Genomic DNA, 22192 nt, shown 5'->3' on the forward strand with positions numbered 1-22192 from the left:
ATGTACGCATTCTCTCCCTTTGCAGCTCTACTTGTTTTTCTGCTGTATTACAGAGTCTTTCAGAAAGTACTTTTGGTGGTGATTTATGTAATATATATTTCACAGCTCTTTTCTTGGCTTTGGAAACTTTGTATTTGATTTCCAGTGATGAAAAACTCTTGAAATCCTGGGGTATGTTAACTGGCAGTGAACTTGGTGTGTCTTGTCTTTCTTGCAGGCAATTTTGTGGCTCTGGAGAATAGGTCATCTAAAATAAAATTTAAAATTCTTTACTAAACTGTTTTTAATGTAACTTACGTTTTCCAAAAGATTTGAAAACAAGAATACACAACATATTGAAAATGGATTCAGGATCCTCCTGTCGATTAGAAAGTTTCAGATGCACAGAGCACCCTCATTGTGAAAAACCTGTTCTTTTTAAGTGGGGCTCCAACAGCATTGCAGTGGAACATATTTTATTCTCTTCAGTGGCTTTGTACTTTGTACCTAGCAATTGTGTTGATTCATCAAAAATATCCAAGGTATCGAACAATGCTGCAAGATATACTGGAAGGTTGAGAATACAACAGCTCTCTTTGTTCTTCAGTTCTTTGTAGCATATGAGCCAAATTCCATCATGTAGGTTCATCTCGAATCTTTGTTGTGGTAGAGAAAGATGTTTCTGTGTGGCTTTGAGAATATTGGTGAGTTTTGAGGAATGTTTGAAACTTCCACTAGTTTTCTACATAACACAATGAGATTCTGAATATTCTTTGTAAAGTTCCCATTTCAAAAGACACGGCAAGAGGGGATGACCTTTGTCGTATCCATTAAACAGCAAGATTGTAATCTCCTTTTCAAGAAGTCTGCAACACTTCCACCTGTGCAACTCGTTTCTTCAGTCCACAAGTGAAGTTTATGGTTCTTGTCTACGAAGTGAACAGTGTTAGTCTAATGCGGTATCCTGTAGTCTGTCGTAACAACTGTGCTCTCTGCATTTCAGAGCTCATCTTTAATCTTCTTTCTAATTCTTTATACAGTTCTGGGATGAACTTATGAGTAGGCACTATATCAAGGAGCTGCATCAACTCCTTAAACCCATAATCTTCGACAATGCTAAACAACTGGCTGTCTTTGCATGTCTTCTATGCTATTTTATTTTCCTGATAATTTATTTTTATCAATTATCCTTTGGTTTTAATCTACATTTACCATCTGGAAAAGATGTAAGTGTAAGCTGACTCTGACCTGTCTAAAGCATTTGATAGGGTGGACCATGAGAGACTACTGGCAAAATGAGTGCAATAAGACTAGACAAAAGAGTGACTGAATGGGTTGCTATATTTCTAGAAAATAGAACTCAGAGAATTAGAGTAGGCCAAGCTTTATCTGACCCTGTAATAATTAAGAGGGGAATTTGTCCAGGCAGTATTATTGGACCTTTATGTTTTCTTATATACATAAATGATATACAGGAGTGGAATCAGAAGTAAGGCTTTTTGCGGATGATGTTATTCTGTATAGAGTAATAAATAGTTACAAGATTGTGAGCAACTGCAAAATGACCTTGATAATGTTGTGGAATGAACAGTAGGTAATGGTGTGATGATAAACGGGGTTAAAAGTCAGGATGTGAGTTTCACAAATGAGAAAAGTCCTCTCAGTTTTAATTACTGCATTAATGCGGTGAAAGTTTCTTATGGGGATCACTAAGTATCTGTAAGTGTTAACATAAGGAAAGATCTTCATTGGGGTAATCACATAAAGGGGAATGTAAGTAAAGGGTACAGATCTCTGCACATGGTTATGAGAGTATTTAGGGGTTGAAGTAAGGATGTACAGGAGAGAGCATATTTGTCTCTGGTGAGACCCCAACTAGAGTATGGTTCCAGTGTATGGGACCCTTACCAGGATTACTTGATTCAAGAACTGGAAATAATCCAAAGAAAAGCAGTTCGATTTGTTCTGGGAGATTTCTGACAAGAGTAGCATTACAAAAATGTTGCAAAGTTTGGGCTGGGAAACTTGGGAGAAAGGAGACGAGCTGCTTGACTAAGCGGTATGTGATATACATGTTGATTCCCATAGGGAATCTGAAATATTTGTCTCGAATGAGTCAATTTATGATACCAATATAAATGGTCCAATAATGGACCAAGCTGTCAGTGGAGAGATGGTGTGGAATGACATTAGTAGACAAATAAGTTTGAGTGGAGTCTTTAAGAGTAGGAAAGGTCACAATATGAAGACAAAGTTGAAACTCAAGAGGACAAATTGGTGAAAATAGGAAGGGGATTTAGGGATTAGAATAACTTACCTAGGGAGATGATCAATAAATTTCCAATTTCTTTGCAATCATTTAAGAAAAGGCTAGGAAAACAATAGATAGGGAATCTGGGTGACTGCCTAATTGTAGATCAGTAGTGACTGATTGATTGTATGATGAACTTGATGACTACAATAACGAGGAAAATGACTTTGATGTCAAATGAATGGGCACAAGCTTTAACTTACTTTTTTCTTTCAATTTCGCCAACTACCTACAGTATGTCTTGTATAATGCATCCACATCCAGAAGATGTAACAAGAAGTGTGTGTGTTAGTTCCAGGAGGTGAAGCAGTACGTCCAGACGGGTTCACTCAGCCAGACCCCCAAGCTGGAGCGTTCCGTCGCCCTGTGCAACGGGCTAACTCAGTGGGTGCAGTGCATGGTGCTGAGCAGGACGACTCCCACCCAACGAGCTCAGGTCATGGCCAAGTTCATTGCCGTGGCCCAGGTAAAAACACTGTGCTGCTACCTGATTACCAAGTGGGTTATATTTTACACTAGTTCTTACCTGTGGCTCTGCCTATGTGAACCAATCACTACATGGAATGAAAAGGTGTACTAGATTTAGCTATTGCAACTGTCAGAGGTTGCTTAGTAATGTTTGAAACATGACCGGTTAGGGAACATACAGGCTCTCTCCTCGTCGGTCCCAGTTTCCTTTCAGCCTCCAACGAGCTCACTTCTACTACTCGGCTTCATCAGAGTGATGTGTGGCCATACTTGTTACAGGATGTTATCTAAATTAGAAATAGAAAGGCCTAAGGAGTCGGGAGGCTCTTGTCCTCGTCATCACATGGTGGCTGAATGACGACAAGTTTTCTTTTCCTTCAGAAATTGTTGGAGCTCCAGAACTTCAATTCACTAATGGCTGTCGTTGGCAGCGTGAGTCACAGCGTGCTGGCACGCCTGTCTCGTACCATGAACTGCCTGCCGCCAGAGTGTAAACGGGCACTCAACGAACTAATGGAGTTACTGTCTTCCAGTGGAAACTTCAGCAACTACCGCAAGGCACTGACCTCCTGTCAGGGCTTCAAGATACCTATCTTGTGAGTAGAACTTTCCAGGATGTCTGTTGTTACTTATGATTTTGACTTCGGTGGAATGGTGGCTCAGTGTTGCCAAGAGTTAACCTCAAAATGTCTCTCAACTTGGGTTAAAATGTTGCTAAAACTTTGTTTAATGAAATTTTGTGAACTAGGTTTACAAGAAGGAATATTTAAATAGTAAACTGTTCAACATATTCACTAACTCTTGAGAATGAGGCAAATGGGTGACTTGCTGTGGTCATTAGGGATTGATGGGATTTTGGGGCTTGACGTTCTTCTCTAAATTTAAAATAGATGAATTTTATTAGTGAACTCTTCTAGAGTGCTAAAAAGTAATTTAAAACACTAACAGATTTAATTTCTATTACAAGATATTAGAATCATTCCGTATTGACGGTTTTCACTTTACAATGGCGAAAAATGAGAGTATCCTCCTATTCAATAGGAAACATGTTTGAATTTGTTTGCTCCGTCTAATGACAGAATATATGATGTATTGAATAGGAGGATACTCTCATTTTTCGCCATTGTAAAGATTTAATTTCTACTTAATAATTTACTTTAAACTTGATTCAACGCAAAGTAGTAGGCCTGACACTCCTATTTCATTTTACTTCTCCAGATTGTATCTGCCTATAAATTTAATTGTTCCTTATGGAATTAAAAAAACAAACATTGTGTGAACAAATGCTTTGCAAGAGCTTTCAGTGAGAAGGAAATGCTAACATTAAGATTCTTTGTTTACACTTCAGTTACTTTTTAGTGTAGATATTTAACAGTAGTTTGTAATAGAAATTATAAAAGCAATTGAGGAGCTGGGTGGAATAACGACTTAACTGCAAAAACATGGTTCTAAGATATTGAGGTTGTAAGTTTTTCTTTACATATCTTTCAAATTTCTTATCATGCAGGAATACCAAATTCTGAAAATATCAATGTGGATAACATTTATGTTGCATATGTGACAAAACTTATCATGCAGGAATACCAAATTCTGAAAATATCAATGTGGATAACATTTATGTTGCATATGTGACAAAAGGAATTGCACAAAACTCCATATTCTGTGAGTTATAGTATGTAAATCAAACATCATCCTTAAGTCATTATTCCATACAGCTACCATCAGATGAAGAATGTCATTATAATAACACATTTAGTGAGCAAAATTGACTGAAATAAATATTACTGAGTTATTATTATTATTATTATTATTATTATTATTATTATTATTTCGAATGGGCCACCAGAGGACCACGTGCCAATTTCAATTCCTTTTCTTCCAGTATGCTTTCATCTCTTCACTATGTTTCTTCTTTCTGTCTTCAGACCACTTTGAACCAGTCTTTTTTACTTTCCTACCTTGGAATCCTATTTTCAATACTTTTTCCCGAAAGCCTTCTCTATTATTTATTTCTTCTGTTGTTATATTGTTTTTTTCTAAATCCTTTTTTACTTCATTGACCCAGCTTGTCATTGATTTCTTATTCCACAAATATCTGAAAATCTTACTGGTTAATCTACTATCTTGCATTCGATATAAATGTCCAAAAAACCTAAGTCTCCTTTTCCTCATTACATCTGATATATTTTCTATTTTTTTTATATATTTCGGCATTACTTCGTAATTTCCAACCTTCTGCTGTGTTTTGTGGGCCTAATATTTTCCTCATGATTCACCTTTCTAGTATTTCTAGTTTATCTAAATTATAGTTTAATGCCAGACATTTGCTTGCATATAGGCATTCTGGCTTCACTACTGTGTTGTAATGCCTTATTTTTGCATTTTTGGATAGGCATCTTTTATTGTAGATATCTTTGGTGACACCATAAGCTCTCTCCATTTTATGTAGCCTCTCCTCTACTGCAGATTTTTCTAAACCATTTTCTTGGATTATTTCCCCTAGATATTTGAATAATTTTACCCTCCCTGTTTGGCCAATATCTGTTTTCAGAAATTTTGGTGCATCCCAAATATTTGTTAAAAATTTTGTTTTTTCTGCAGAAATTCTTAAGCCAGTTCTGCTGGCGATTCTTTCCAAGACATTTACTTGGGTTATAGCGGATGTCACATTTTCAGAAAGTATTGCAAAGTCATCTGCAAATGCAAGAAAATTTATTTCGATCCTTTTGTTTCCTCTTCCTAACCTTATCGGTGAAATGTTGAGTTCAATAAGTTTTTCGTTCCAAATTCTCACTATTTTCTCTAGGACACAATTAAAAAGAATTGGGAATAGTCCGTCGCCTTGTCGTACACCAGTTTTTATTTTGAAAGGCTGTGATATCTCTCCCAGAAATTTCACTTTAGAGACTGTGTCTGTAAGTGTTTCACGGATTAGATTTGCCATTTTAGACTTTATGCCAAATTCTCGAATTATTTTATATATAGTTTCTCTGTCAACAGAATCAAAAGCCTTTTTGAAATCTACAAACATGACTACAATGTCCTTTGAATTAAGTAACCTGTGGCAAATTATTGACTTAAGATTAAATATTTGTTCTGAGCATGATCTTCCTTTCCTGAAACCACCTTGATATTCACCTAAATGATTGTCTAGTGTTGTTTCTACTCTGTTTAATAAAATCTTGGAAAATATTTTATATGCCACTGCTAATAAAGATATTCCTCTGTAGTTATTAACGCCCTGTTTATTACCTTTTTTGTGGAGTGGGTGTATCAAGGCTACTTTCCATTCCTCAGGAATTTTTTCAGTTTTCCAGATTTCTTCAAAGAGTAATTGTAGCTCATTTGCTATATTTGGCAAGGACCACTTCAAAAGTTCCGCTGTAATAGAATCTTCTCCGCTAGCTTTGTTTTTTTGAGGGTTTTAATTACTTCTTCTTCTTCTTCTTCCAAATTTTCATCAATATCTTGAAATTCTAATTTATGACTTGGTTCAGGACAGTTCAAAAGTTGATCAAAATATCTTGCTAATATCTCACAATTTTCAGTATTGCTTAGTCCATTTCTGCCGTTTTCATCCTTGAAACTAACATTTGTAGTTTGGTACCCCTTTAATTCATTCTTAAAAGTCTGATAAAAGTCACGGGTGTTATTTTTTATAAAGTTTTTGTCCATTTCTATAAGTTTCTCCTTTTGAAAGGCTCGTTTAGTACTTCTGATTATCCTTGCTGTTTCCTTCCTTTGTTGTTTAAACTGATCAAAATCTTCAATTTTCTTTGAGCATTTCCATTTTTTCCATGTTTTAGCCCCCTCTGCTAAAGCTTCTTCACATATTTCATTCCACCATATTTTCCTTTTATTTTTTATTGGCCCAAATGTTTTCTGTGCTGCATAATTAATTGCTTTGGATATTTCTTGCCAGTTGCCCTGTTTAGCCACTTTAATTTCGTCTTGGTAGTTTTTAATTGATTCTTTTGTTATAGTAAGTCTGTCTACATTATATTATTATTATTATTATTATTATTATTATTATTATTATTATTATTATTATACCTCATTACTCTCGGTTTGTGAAGTTTATGAATGTCATGGGGAGCTTTGTGTTGATTCGTGACAGAAGTCATACGTGTCAGTTCTGGGCTTACGGAAAGCATAAGGGCTATTCTCTTTCTCTCATACTTCATCTTGAGACTTTTCTCTTGCTCTTCAAAATAATGTTGCTGAAAGCATCTGTATAACTTAAACAACATTAATAAGGTCAGGGTTGTCAAAGTACTTTCACACCAGGCGAGTTGGCCATGTGGTTAGGGGCGCGCAGCTGTGAGCTTGCATCTGAGAGGTTGTGAGTTCGAATCCCATTGTCAGCAGCCTTGAAGATGGTTTTCAGTGGTTTCCCATTATCACAGCAACCAAATGCTGACCACGGCCACTTCCTTCCCTCTCGTAGGCCTTTCCTATACCACCATCGCCATAAGACCTATCTGTATCGGTGCGACGTAAAGCAGACTGTCCGTGTATCTTCTGCCCAAGGAAACAAATCCCAGTGTGTTTTCACCATAGTCCGAACATCAGTGTTAATTTTGTGGGGCCGTTTTTGATGTCTTCTTTTGTCTTCAACATAACTTCCTCCTGAATTTACTGCTTTTAAAATAGGTTTCATTCGAACTTCGCTAATCTGGAGAACTTGTAAAAGAAACTGTTTACAAACAAGCACTCTATTTCCATCCACTTTCACGTGATATAGGCATTACTTGTGTTTATACCTGACTTTGTTTCACTTGTCTTTCTTGGCGCACATCTTTGATCTATAAGGCCTAAAAGCATTGCATCTTGCTTGTTTTTCTTGCCTGAAGCCCAGAAGTTGTTGTAAAATTCTTCTTGATTATAAGTATCTTAGAAACTACGAACATCTTACCTTTCTCCCAGTTACTGCAGAAACATATGATTTTCCAGAGTTCCTTTTATTTTTGGCAATTTATTTCTTCCATTTCTCTATATGTATTTGTCTGTTAACACCAACATTTAGTACTGCACACTCGTTTGATGAATGTGAATTACAGCTACTGCTGCTGTTGTACCGATCAGATTCTTCAGAATTTTTAGCCATCTCCACACTCAGTACATAAAGTAAAATGCCATGAATATAATAGATTACTTCACAAAAGAAGTCCTTTGCACAAGTTTTAATGTAACACACAGTTTACACACAAATCGCGGGTGATTGGCGGAATCTCACTTAGTTTACAAAAGGAGTATATTTATTACTCCATCTATTCAATACAATTAGTTTCGCAAAACATGTCCCCATAAAATTTAGAATTTCTATGTTTATTTAACCACATAATGTGGTACTAATTATATTGAATAGGTGGGGTAATGAATGTCATGGGGAGCTTTGTGTTGATTCGTGACAGAAGTCATACGTGTCAGTTCTGGGCTTACGGAAAGCATAAGGGCTATTCTCTTTCTCTCATACTTCATCTTGAGACTTTTCTCTTGCTCTTCAAAATAATGTTGCTGAAAGCATCTGTATAACTTAAACGAAGTGAGATCGCTGTTTTCAATACGGAACCAAAATGAGAGTGATGGTTTGTACTGATTGGCGGAAGCCGGTAGTGCCTAAGCTGTTCAAGCAAGCCCGTGCGCTGTTTGGAACAACTGCTTAGCGGACTGCGATGTTAAAATGCAGACCATGCATTCTATGTAGGAGGTATTGAATTAATACTTTCCAGGTCGACAAACAGAACACGGAGGATATTATTTGTGCAATAATAGGTAAAACTGCCTAAAGTATGTTAAGTCATTATTCCACCCAGCTCCTCAATTGACATAACAAATGGTGGTTGCCAAAAAATGGCATAAGATATAGCAATTGAGGTGCTGCAAATCATATCGGTGATTTCCGGGCTTGTAGGCTGTGGTCCAGCAGCATGTGATGGTCCCAACGTTTTACCAAAGACTGCGTTTGGCATTGTCAGGGATTCCGACTGACTTCGATAGCAGTGAGGCTCACAGTGGAATGCAGTGGTGTTGTAATTCCACCTCATTCTATAGGCGTTCGCTGATTGGCTGTTCTTCAGCCAATGTTTGAAGCATTAAGGAGCCCGGTGTACATCAACCTGCCTTGGCGGAGACAGGCATTTGATCACCCGTTGCTTTTTCTATTCTGCCTCGGCCATCGTGTCCTTCAGGATTTAAGGCTTTCAGGACTAGAAGCCAGGCGTTGTTCACCCATCAGATTCCTCCTTACTGCAGGTGTGTTTCAGGATTTCAATGGCTTTCCTCTGTGGTCGGGTGTAATAAGACACAGTAGTTGACAGTACTTTGGTGTCGCTGTACTGTATGTCAGCGAGTGTTCAGGGACTGATCTATCTGCTTGTCCCAACCGGCTATGTCTGTTATGCTCTTTCAATCTTGTGGCAATGCTGCGTTTGGTGGTGCCTACGCATACCTCTTGTAGCCACCTGCTGTGGAGAGAGGATAGTGCTTGTCCTTGGCAGACCTAAGTAGTTCCTGGATTTTCTTCGTTAGCCTGTATATGGTTTTAACCCCATGGGACTCCAGTAGCCTTCCTATTCTGTCAGTTGTTTTCCCAATATACGGCAGAAAGGCTTTAGCTGCCGGCTGCTCCTCTTCTTTCTCCCTGGTTGCTGGACGTCTGGGATGGAGTGCTCGCTGAATATCTTTATGGCTGTACCCGTTATATTGAGGTGGCTGAGCTTCTCGTTAAAGTACTGAGGTTGACAAATTCTCCTAGCACGGTCAGCAAGTGTCTTAATCACTCTGTATTTTTGTTGTGGGTGGCAGTTGGACGTGTTCTGAAGATAGTTGGCTTGCTGCTATCAAAGTCAGACTGATCGCAGTCTTCAGTGAAACGTCGGGCCCATCATGTGCTCCTGGACCACGTCCTACAAGCCCGGAAAGCACCGACATGATTTGACATAAGATACTTTGCAAAATCCCTAAGGAAGGTCGCTGGGCACTTTTTCCACGGTTTATCCACACCCGGATAATTGATAGTAACCCAGTGGAGAACAACATGAGGCTAATGTTGTGACGTGCCACATAGACTGGATGTCCACCCCCTTATTATTTTACTGTTTGGAATATTTTCATGCAATTAATTTGGAAACGTGCCAAGTCCATAATGTAAGGGCAGCGTGCCTGCCTCTTACCATGAAGCACCAGGTTCAATTCCTGGCCAGTCTAGAGATTTTAATTCTGGGTTGAACGCCTAGCCTTGAGAGACATGAGACATGGTCAAGAAAGCCAGTATCAGTCAGGGCAGCAGTCATCTTAGTAGGCTGTAAACCTTCCCTGAACCAAGAAAAGTCAGACAGGAAATATGACATGAGAAAAAAAGAGAAATTAAAACAATGATGTGTTCCAAGTCATGAGCCCCCTGGAGACTGATAAATGAGAAATTGCTTAGCTACCTCTGCCAAACCCCTTTATGTGCACCATGGACTTTTTCTTTTTCATTTGCAAACATGTTTTATTTCTAGGTTTCTACTGTGATTATTGGCAATTTCCATTCTTTTTTTTTTTTTTTTGGCTTTGATTTCTATGTTTTATCAATAAAACCTGCTATATTTTTAACTTTTCTCCTGTATTCACAACATTGAGTATCAGAACCTAATGATAGGCTGCTAGAGTTACACCATGTTGTTGGTATTTTCCAGAGGCATCCACCTCAAGGACCTGGTGTCTCTGCACGTGGCACTGCCCGACCGTCTTGAGGGAGACATGCTCAACATCCGTAAGATGGCCCAACTTTCATTACTCTTCCAGGAGTTGGAGCAGCTTCAGCGCACTGGCCCTCCCTTCGACGTCAACATGGACCTCGTCAACACACTCAGGGTGAGCAGCTTTTCATAGCCATGAATGAAATTTGACAAAATCAGTTTCTCTTTGGGGCAGAGGATATAGTGAACAGTGTTCTAGAGTGTGTTAGTGTAGAATTATAGTGAAGATGTAAGAGTTAGGAGAAAATACAGTATATCACATTGTATGAGACATCAGAAAAGAAAAGACTCACATGTGGAAATATATTGCAAGAAGTTGTTCATTTGTATACTTATCAAAGCTGAAGTTATTCATGCTTCTCTTTCTTAAAAAATTTCCTTGAGGTTGAACTTTGGTACAACTGTCTGTTATTATGCAGAGAAGAGAATTTGCTATGGATCTAGGTTTTAATTGCATAAAAGATATAGGTGTGGGGAGGCGAGGGTTGTACCGCTTGATTCACGGATTTTCGTGATTTCGCCTATACATTAGATAATCAAAGCTGCCGTTTGCCTAACACCACATGTGTGAACTGTAGCGCACCCTCAGTGCTGAACTTCTGAAGTTGAAGTCTAACGAAGTGTATGATGGATGGCACACTTTGATCCTATTCAAATTTTTTATTTTTGCAATGATACCAATACACCATGTAACTTCTATCCTAATATTCTGTTCATTGCTATACACACCAATGATTGCAATTTAAATCCAGAAGTCCATATTGAGCAAATTAAGAAATTCTCACATTTTCGACTGCCACAACACGGCTGGTCGGAATTTATATTTAGACTGTAACGTTGTTTTTTTTCAAATTCCAACTTCAAATTTTAGGCTCCTTGCTGTTTTTTTTTTTTGTTTCTTGTGTGTTCAGACCATTTTATTACACAAATGTAAGGTGTCAAATTCTCTATTGTGAGATATCTTAACCACCTTTGCATGTCTTTTGGTGTTAAGTTATTAATTACAAACCAAATTGTTTACCACCACAGTGTCTTGATTTCTCTCACGCTCCACATTTCTGATCAAGTATGCTGCAAGGCCAAACATTGCCTCATGATTTTGTTTCTAGAGTATGTCGCATGATTACCATCTTATGCGAAGGAAAAAGAAATGACATTAAATGTTTTAGGCCAAAATGTTTATAATAATAATAATAATAATAATAATAATAATAGTAAAATAAAATAAAATAAAATAAAATAAAATAAAATAAGAAAAACAATAAACTAAAATTGTGAGACTGCCAAGAAGGATCCAGGAAAGGAACAGATCGTAAACCTTAAATCCATTCTTTCATATCTGTAAGTTAGGAACACAAATTTTTGTATGGAGATCTTTGTCAATTATAAGAAGTCCTACAACTCTATTGACTGAACTGCCTTAATCAAAGTTCTTAAATAATTGTGCTTGGACAATAAAAAGAACAATCATTCAACAGACCCTAACGAATACCACATCCGAAGTAAAATTTAGAGGAGAAATTTCAGACACCTTTGAAATCAGAATTGTAATTAGGTAGGGAGATGTGCTCTCTCCGCGTGCTGCAAAGAGCTGAGAAAAGAAGGTATTGGAAATGGGTCAGACTGGGCTGTAAGCATACTTGCCAACTTTCGCGATTTAAGGAGAAGACTCCCGATATTCAAGAGTTTTTCCTGCCTCCCGATTATTCTATTATTTCTCCCGGTTTTAATTATTTCTTGGTGAACTTCAAACATTTGTTTTCAAATCCGACCATTTTAGCTGTGTACGCCAGTGGCTGAAAGTCCTTCGCTCATTGGCCGCTTTCAAATGAGATGTTTATTGAAACCTGTAAATCGTAACACGTATAACGATTGTCAGTCTCTCGTTCTCGCTTGTTATGTTAGTGTATGTTCACATCAGTCTAGTCGATTCTAGAGACCAGTCGCTAGATTTTAAGCCTTTGTGGTAATTTAGTGACAAAATTTCAAAGATAGTGACTAGTGACTTTTCTAGAGATTTTAGGAGCCATTTGGAGACAATTCTGGCGAATTTTAATTTATTACTTGATAAAAATAGCATTGTGCTTCGCATAATCGCAATATATTAATCTATGCATTTGCTAAGTAATGGCATCTAAGTGCATGACTGATTCACACGTGTGGAGTTAATGCTATTTTTGGAAGGCTTATGAGAGACCGATCATCTCAGTGTGAGGGAATAGAGATGTAGCCTCTCATAGCACAGTCTGTTTTTGAGGCAATAAGTGTTATAATATACCATAGTACTCCTGTATTGCACAAGACGTGCAGACTGATTTTCATATCAAAATCTCCTGATTTTTGGTTTTGTAAAGTTGGTAGGTATGTGTAAGAGGAAGAACATGATAATGATGATGTGATTTTTTCCTGATTCCATTGGCACAGCTGCAAAATAAATAAACCAACTCAAAGCAAAGCGGCAAAGGCCAGTCTCCTGATCTTGTTTCAGAAAACTGAGTTCACAGCAAACATCGAGATGGCACCCAGATACCTAGTGGTAGGAGTCTGGCATAGAAGTTCAAATACCTGGGCAAGTTGGTAGAAAAAGAAGTCTTCGTATCTAGGATCAACAAGATGGAAATCAGTAAATGATCAGTGTCCAATGCCAAGCTGTACAGTCATTAGACCCTGTATGCAGCAGAATGTCTTGTGATTAATAAGAAAGGTTTGGTAGAGGAAGATCCTTGAACCGTGAGCATATTCACGTGTGGGAAAGATAATGGGTTGCTTTGTATGATCACCTACTTTCTTAGTAAGAAGACCAAAGGAGGAGATGCACTGAAAACAGGCAAGAAGAAGACAGAAAAGAGAAAAGCTCACTGAAGACAAACGCAGGAATACTGGGCAAAGGTTAAAGATCGCTCCACCCACTGTGGATGGGGGACGCAGATGAAGAATACACCCACGGTATCCTCTACCTGTCATAAGAGGTGTCTAAAAGGGGCGACCAAGGGGGTGATTATAATAGAACCATGATTAGTACCACCACACGGGGAACACCATGGGTCGCTTTTACTTGCGCGTAGTACCACTAAGTTAGGTACCAAATAGGTATGTGATTACTAGCAAACGAGAGCACGATGGCTTTTACAGTACCTGTGATTAGTAGCACTATATGAGCGACACCATGGGATGACGGAACCCATGGTTCTGGCTTGCCAGTGATTAGTACCCACTATATGGTACGAGTCCCTGTGGTTAGTACACTTAGGTGATGAACACCATAGGTTTGCGTTGCCTGTCAATGGCGCTGCAATATGCGAAACAGCGTAGGTCTGTAATACATGTGCGAATTTCATTACCTGTGAGTAGTACCATAATGTGTAGAATACTGCAAGTCTACGCTACTCTTGATTAGTACCCCAACATGACAAATACCATGGTTCTACTTTTCTAACGATAAGTACCATTATGAGGGGCTGAGACTTGGATTTTGGACTCCTTTCGACTACAGGCATCATTGAATCAGTAGTGTGCTATAGAAGCAGTCCCTTGGTCAGTAATACTATTGTTATACGCCAGCTTCTGTGCATGTGAGGCATTGCGGGTCAGTTCCACTGATCATTTTAAATTCATATCCATCCATTCATTCTTCGTCCTCACGTTTTGAATTGTAGCCAGTGGAGGATTTTTGGTTTTTAATTTGACATTTCAATTTGTCTCATTTCATACTATTAGGGGATGATGACCTAGATGTTAGGCCCCTTTAAACAACAAGCATCAATCATCAAAGATCGCTCCATAGCAGGCTGAATTGAAATGTTATGATAATAATAATCTCCTCATTCCCTGGAGGGCAGTGAGAAAGGAATACTATGTTTAGTTATTACTACTGGTACTTCTGTTGTAGGTGCTGTATTTAAAACTAATTGTTTTTTATAAGTTCCTGGAATTGTGACAGCCCTGGTAACTTAGTTATTTCTGATACTGAAGTTATTTTGTGTAGTCCTTGTGTGAACCTCATGCTGATCGTGTTACAGTTATCTCTGGACCTGGCCTACACAGAGGATGAGATATACGAACTGTCTCTTGCTAGAGAACCTCGCAATGCTACTTCGGTGAGTATACAGAGAGTTAATTGTATAGCTTTACCAAAAGTCTAGTTTGTCTTAATTTGATCTAAATTCCTAACTAACGCTCTGCATCCCTAGAGGAAGAGCAAGCAATTTCTGAAAGAAGTGAAGTGAAGTAAATAATAATCTTTCTTTATTCATATCAGATCATTGCAACCAAACCAAACCCCATCACACCTTCACCCCTGATAGCCCAAAGGCCTGAGGTGATGCATGGTCCATGCTTTTGGCCGTTATTCTTGGTTTTCTAGACTGGGAGAATATTGCAACATACAGCAGCAAACAATAACCCTAATTTTAAAAAATTCCTGGAACATTATATTTTCTTTTTGATATATACGATAGTAAAATATATATATTATTATTAGGTGTTGGGAACGTTGTTCGATAATATTGGCTACAGAGCGATACTCAACCACAAAATTTTGTATTTTGTTACATAAATCTCCTTCAGAGACATTAAGAATGCTCTAAGAAGCTTTTGGTGTAGCAACAATGAAAAAATCCAAGTTTATTTCTGGCACAAATGTTTTGGTGAAGGCCATGATGGCATCAAAAACTACCCGTGGAGTGGCCGACCACTAACTGAGAGAAATGTAGCAAGGATTGACGGTAGGCGCATTATTATGAGGGAGGTGGAGGAGATCAGAGATTTGTCGCCAGCGAACTCCTTTCTCCTTCTGCAGCTAAAATCTCATCTGAGGAACGAAGATTGGTGAACACCAATCAAGTTACTGTAAATGCAACAAGAGTACCACGACTGGGTTCACAAAATGTGTCACTGCACAAGGAAATGCTGTGTAACTTGCAGTATGCTGACTATTGTCTGTGTTATTAACGAATTCCAGGAACTTCTTGTAGCTAGTACAGATCTAACATGAAAACACTGTGGTACTTGCAGAGCCACATTAGCATCGTCTTCCTAGGTGAGGTTACGGGAGCCAAAGGTCCTTATAAATCACACTATCTTTGCCGGGTTTAAACCCCTGATCTTCGGATCCGGAGGCCAATGTTGTACCAACGATTGAAATGGCCGAGGCCATATTATTATTATTATTATTATTATTATTATTATTATTATTATTATTATTATTATTATTATTATTATTATTATTGTTGTTATACCTCGGACTGTGAAATTCCATGTACTTGTAGCAGGTGTTCATTAAGACTTGCTTCAGAGAACACAAAATATCCATCTTCATGACTGATCTGTGGACAGCGATGGGAAGTTCACAGACAACCCAGTAAATTGTCACTGGCTACAAGCTGAAGTACCTTATTCTTCTTTCACCCCACCTTTCCTGTTCAGACAGAGTCAGTGTTTCTAGCAAGCCTCTGCCATCTTTCTTTGTCGCATCTCTTCTCTTGAATTTACAACCTTTATTTTTTGCAGTCTGTAAAAACAAATACAAAGAACAAAAATACATGGGAGCTAAAACATTTTAATTAATAACAGATTATAGTAGAAAAGCCTCAAAAATAAAAACCAAACACTTTAATATCAGAATGTCTTCTCTTTCACAATCCATCCTCGTCCTCCTTGTTCTTACATCCACATTCATTTCAAACATTGTGGAGTTGAAACAAGGCAGAACTCAAGTGGCTTCCTTCTTAACAAAATGTTTATTAGTGTTGGAAGACACATTGCAAGCATTCGCAATGCAGTCACGCCATTAGTGGGTGATCATTTCATTTCTTGCAGCATAACGGTCGCTCTCTATTTTCTGTGGTTCCTTGCACTTTCTAGCCAACTTCTGTTACTCCCTCTATCGGTTTGAGCACATTTCCTCAATTTTGACTCAGGCGAATTGTCTGCTAGAACACATTTTCCACTAAAATTTGTTTACACACAACACCCATCTGACTAAGTATCACTGTTCATTATTTAACATTTAAAGTTAAAAACTTCATAACTGATCCGTATTGAACTAATAGTAACAATGTTAAAAGAGGAAAAATGTTCCACCTTTTCAATACAATAACACTGTTGCACGAATCAATGTAGCAACATATTTAATTTATTAAGGGATCAGTTTCGACATCTGTCCATGTCATCATCAGCCTACACAAAAAAATGGCAAGAAGTTAACACAATGGTAGCACTTATGACACTTTTCTTGAATTAAAAACAGAAGTTCATGTAGAGGTTCTTGCTGATTGTGTTAACTTCTTGCAATTTTTTTGTGTAGGCTGATGATGACATGGACAGATGTCGAAACCGGTCCCTTAATAAATTAAATATGTTGCTACATTGATTCGTGCAACAGTGTTATTGTATTGAAAAGGTGGAACATTTTTCCTTTTTTAACATTGTCATTATTTAACAGACTAATCGGACATAATCAGAGCGCCTTCTCAAAGCTGACTGTGCATTTGAAATTGCGCTTTGGTTATCTGTCCATGCACGACACTTTTCCACGCAGCACACCTGTGCGGCATATCCACCAGCGACATTCTGTAGTACAAAGTCTTCAAACTTTTCTAGCCTGGACCTCTACAGTCAGAACAAATCATAAGAAACTTTAAATTACAAAGGTGAACATTCCCACAGTATTCCCTGCATTACCTTGTCAACAGCCCCAGAGCTCCCCGACGCAGTCCGTGCTGTTCGCCGAGTGGGCCGCGGGACCCACGACTCCCCCAGACCCCCAGACCATCGAGAAGCACGTCGTCGCCATGGTGGAGGCAGTGTTCAAGAATTACGACAACGACAGAGACGGGTACATCTCCCAGGAGGAGTTCGAGGCCGTCGCGGGCAACTTCCCCTTCATCGCCTCCTTCTGTGTCCTCGACGCTGACCAGTGAGTATCAACTATATCACTTACAGGAACATGCAAATTAATTTGAACAAGAAACCTGTTAGTAATAAAATCTACTAAAAGTTCTTACAAGAATACTTTATGTGACCTACAATACATCTATTGGTTCATTTCCTCCGTAAAAATCTGTGTGTTCTAAAATGTGTATACTCAAACTACTTTCTATAATTTCAAAACTACGTTAATGAAAGCTTGGTAGCAAAAAGATAATGACAGACTGGAGAAGAGGAACATGCAAATAGCTTTGATTGCTTTTCTCTGTCATCTTTTTTGTTTCTGACACTTCTTTCTTGCTAGTATGCTAAGTCGGTATCACTTCTGGACGACGACCTGTCAACCTCATCACGCAGACTTTCAAGCAGTAGAGAAGTGAAAGGTACATTGCTGCTAATTACAACAAAGGGTAATAAGAAATATGAGGGTAGCCCAACCACATTCCTCAACTGTTCATAGAATGTTAAACATCAGAGGTACTTGCAGGTGTAGCCAGACTACAAGCTGGAACCTGCAGGCATCTGACCTAAAGGCCATCATCCAGAGCAAATGGGTTCAGCAGGAACTCGCAACATTACTTATAAAAAGCCTAAGAAATTCATTGTTTGGATTAATTTGAACATTTCTGTCTGTTTCAGTGACGGCATGATCAGTCAGGAGGAAATGAAGAAGTACTTCATCCATGCTAACTGTCACGCTCTAAAGAGTGGCTTCAAGCACGAGTTTCACGAGACTACGTACTTCAAGCCTACCTTCTGCTCGCACTGTGCTGGACTGGTGAGTGGGTACCAAGCGAGGGAGCTAGTGATTTCCAGAAAGACAGGAACTTGAAGTGGAACACATGATAGGATAAACACAATAATAGGTCAGTGTGGAGAAGTGGGTCTCCAGGGAGGTGCGAGTAGTTGATACAGCCCAACCCAGGAGCTCCCTGGATAAGGGCAGTAGTAGTAGTAGTAGTAGTAGTAGTAGTAGTAGTAGTAGGAGTAGTAGTAGGAGTAGTTGTTGTTGTTGTTGTTCAGTGTATGAAGAGGCATTACCTCATTAGTTTATCAACAAATAGGCTTGCAAGTGGTCCTCAGATCTGCTGTAAAGATTTAAATGTATGCAGTCCTGTGTGCAGAGAAGTGGCCAGGCCACAATTTTCTTCACACATTGGCAGATGAACTTTCCCTGCACTAAAAATAGGATGATTGACTTCAATATTCTATGTCAATGAAATGAAGCACCAATTATTTTTCAAGAGTAAATTCTCGAGGAAGTTACTCATGTCTACAGCAGGCTGGGAAAATAGTGAGCCAGAGTTGAAAGTTAAGGCAGACCGCACACAGTCGAGGGAAGCGCCAGTGTTGCCATTGACATGCCTGTGGTACTACATCTAGTATTTTTACATATGCTACAGAGCAACAGAAGCACTGAAGCAGTCTAGTTTTCATTTTACTTCATCTGAAAATGAGATACAACCTTTAATTTAACATCAGACTAGTGCAGTTCCAGGAAGAGCAAAGTGATCATTACAATTTCTCATCGAGTAATTACTGAAATATATGAAAACAGGAGTAACTCCGGAAAGCAGTGGGAGAGGCTTTATATGAAGAAGGTTACTACAGCTATTAAGTGAAACTATTCGTATAGTGCAGAACGCACTTTAATATTGACACACTTGACATTATCATTACAAAATTTGTTGCTATTTAGAAAATGTCCCATAAAATTACCTGTACATAAGTTTGTAAGAGTATGTTTTGGAACTGACCTCAATATTACTGCACTTGCATTATTATTATTTTTTTTTTATTTTTTTTTTTTTAAGTTTTGAAACTTCCGCAGATAATCTGCATTCAGGTAAACAAATGTTTACAGTATACCATAATGTGTGTACATTCAGTAAAATAACTCTTTAATGTAAATTACAAACACGAAAAACCTTTAAGGTTAGCTACAAAGCCTGAATCTGAAGTGATAAGCCGTGTAATATCCTCTTCTGAAGAGAACACACTCTAATATTTACTGTAGTTACGAATGAAGCATGTGTATGTTGGTGGCTGTCTGACAAGGCAACTTGCCTGCCTTACACGAGTGCTCACCTTGCCCCACTGATGTTTCTGCAATACAGTAATGATATAACTTTTTTGCAAATTCTAAATCTATATAAATAAAATCATAAAGACTGTGTGTCTGAACATTGACCATTTTGGCAAAATTTCCATACAGTTATCCGTTTCAGGTGTGATAATGACAATCTGTATATTATTTAACTTTGGTGTCTGTTTGTTTGTCTGTAACTTGAAAACTACTGGATATATTTCTACCAAACTTCATATTTAGAATTCACCTGTCCTTGGGTAGGTTTTAGACCCAATATTGTTTCAAAATCCCTGAACTGACTGGGGGTTTATACGAACCAAAACCATGATTTTGCACTCCCACCAAATATACACAATCAAACATAATGGAAATCTACTTGCCTTAATGGAAATCAATTTCTAAACTTTTTTCCCCTCACGTGCATCATTTCGATATGAGGATTAATAAGGGAGATATCATTAAAGGACTGTTTTTCGGTACAAGCCCCATCGGACTTAATTCAAGAGCGGGTGTGTTTAAAGCATATTTCTTGTAACTTCAAAACTAATACCAATATAAATGGTCCGTTATTGGACATTATAAATTTTCCAGCTAGCTCATTCTTGGTTGCCAGCGTTTCGCCCTCGTGTGCTAGGGTGGGCTCATCAGTTGGTACCTAGCACACCTACCAATACGCTGGCTAGTGCATACCGTGGAGGCCACTGCGTAGGCTAACTGGAGCCACCGGCAGTGCCAATGCACCAAGAGACTTTGTCTCATCACTAAAAATTGATGCCTGCTTGGCCATCAGATGATATAGATGTTGATTCCCATAGGGAATATGAAATATTTGTCCTGAATGAGCAAATTTATAATACCAATATAAATGGTCCGTTATTGGACATTATAAATTTTCCAGCTAGCTCATTCTTGGTTGCCAGCGTTTCGCCCTCGTGTGCTAGGGTGGGCTCATCAGTTGGTACCTAGCACACCTACCAATACGCTGGCTAGTGCATACCGTGGAGGCCACTGCGTAGGCTAACTGGAGCCACCGGCAGTGCCAATGCACTAAGAGACTTTGTCTCATCACTAAAAATTGATGCCTGCTTGGCCATCAGATGATATAGATGTTGATTCCCATAGGGAATATGAAATATTTGTCCTGAATGAGCAAATTTATAATACCAATATAAATGGTCCGTTATTGGACATTATAAATTTTCCAGCTAGCTCATTCTTGGTTGCCAGCGTTTCGCCCTCGTGTGCTAGGGTGGGCTCATCAGTTGGTACCTAGCACACCTACCAATACGCTGGCTAGTGCATACCGTGGAGGCCACTGCGTAGGCTAACTGGAGCCACCGGCAGTGCCAATGCACTAAGAGACTTTGTCTCATCACTAAAAATTGATGCCTGCTTGGCCATCAGATGTTGATTCCCATAGGGAACTACTGAAGATATTTGAACCAAACTTTATATTTAGCATCCACCTGTCCAAAGGTAGTTTTTAAGGTCCATACCATTTCAAATTCCTGGAATGGATTGGGAGTTTATAGGGAACCGAAATAGTGACTTTACTTTCCTGCAATATATTGTACTGGGGAAAAAAATGTCTGTATTTGGGGCCGCTGACACTAGCTTGAAGAGCATGGACTATTTCTAAGGGTGTGGCATGTAAACATTGGAGTTGGTACAGAGAGGGGTATTAGTTCATTGAACTTAGATATCTTTGGAAAAAACAAATTCATATCACCTTTCATACAAGTTGAGTTGAAGTGTTGTAGCAGGATGGAATCTCCCGACTCCGAGATGCTTACTGGGCACGGTCTGGACAGGAACCATGCCCACCCTGGATGTGAAGTTCTCGACGTTCTAGAATTTCTCAAAGTTCTAGAGGATCTGGGAGTCTCTAATTTCTAGGTGCACACGTTGCGGGGTGCGATCTCACGATAATATTGAGAGGTGAGGCATGCTGCGCGCACAAGTCCCCCGTATGGCATTCAACTCACTTGTAGCACTGTTAAATGATGTAACGTTGACCTTTAAATATTGCATTCATTCATTCATTGTAAGTGGAATGTGTCGAACGTTAATGAAATTGACACTAGAATCTTGACACTCGAATCTTGATTCAAACGCCTTGGTGAATCACCAAGGTTCATAATTATCACTTGAAAGTAAGACGATTGAACTGAATATCTGACCACGTGTTAGATGTCAACTGAATTAATACTTGGGAAAATAATGTACAATTTATAATGTCAAGTTCACGACGTAAGTTTGCTAACATTGGCACGGCAGACTGGAATGTTCTATTAGATCACTAATCTTTATCATCACAGTTCCTATCACTGATTTCATCAGTTTATGATTAGAACACAATATTGAGCGCAAGATGCACAGTTCATGGAAGTTCAGGACACATTAGCACGTTCGTAATAAATTAAACAAATTTAATGGCACTCGGAAATGTCCTATTCCATCTATATACAAAGTTACGTGTGCTTGAAGACTGTTTGGCAATGTTATTAAATGATCATTAAAGTTAAACTGCACTTGGAAAGAGTCTAACACTGTCCGTGAAAAATGATAATGAAGTATAAATTATAAGTTCAGTTATGGAACTGAAAAATTTTATGTTCTCTCGGAACTTCACGAGAGGAAAAATTCAGATATGGCATGGGTACTCTGTTTCCA

General features: G+C 38.5%; 1 protein-coding gene across 4 annotated transcripts in view; it reads left to right on the forward strand.

The window, feature by feature from the left end:
* The window catches only part of LOC136884024 (ras guanyl-releasing protein 3), a 160518-nt gene that overhangs the window by 123025 nt on the left and 15301 nt on the right, over positions 1 to 22192 (forward strand). For all 4 annotated transcript variants that reach the window (XM_068229775.1, XM_068229776.1, XM_067156031.2 and 1 more), the window contains exons 6-11: positions 2583 to 2756; positions 3140 to 3354; positions 10441 to 10618; positions 14523 to 14600; positions 17196 to 17419; positions 18070 to 18208. In XM_068229775.1, coding sequence (XP_068085876.1) covers positions 2583 to 2756; positions 3140 to 3354; positions 10441 to 10618; positions 14523 to 14600; positions 17196 to 17419; positions 18070 to 18208 — 1008 coding nt within the window. The remainder of the gene's footprint in view (positions 1 to 2582; positions 2757 to 3139; positions 3355 to 10440; positions 10619 to 14522; positions 14601 to 17195; positions 17420 to 18069; positions 18209 to 22192) is intronic.

This window comes from Anabrus simplex, chromosome 12 (assembly GCF_040414725.1).
Source record: "Anabrus simplex isolate iqAnaSimp1 chromosome 12, ASM4041472v1, whole genome shotgun sequence".
Lineage (NCBI taxonomy): Eukaryota > Metazoa > Arthropoda > Insecta > Orthoptera > Tettigoniidae > Anabrus > Anabrus simplex.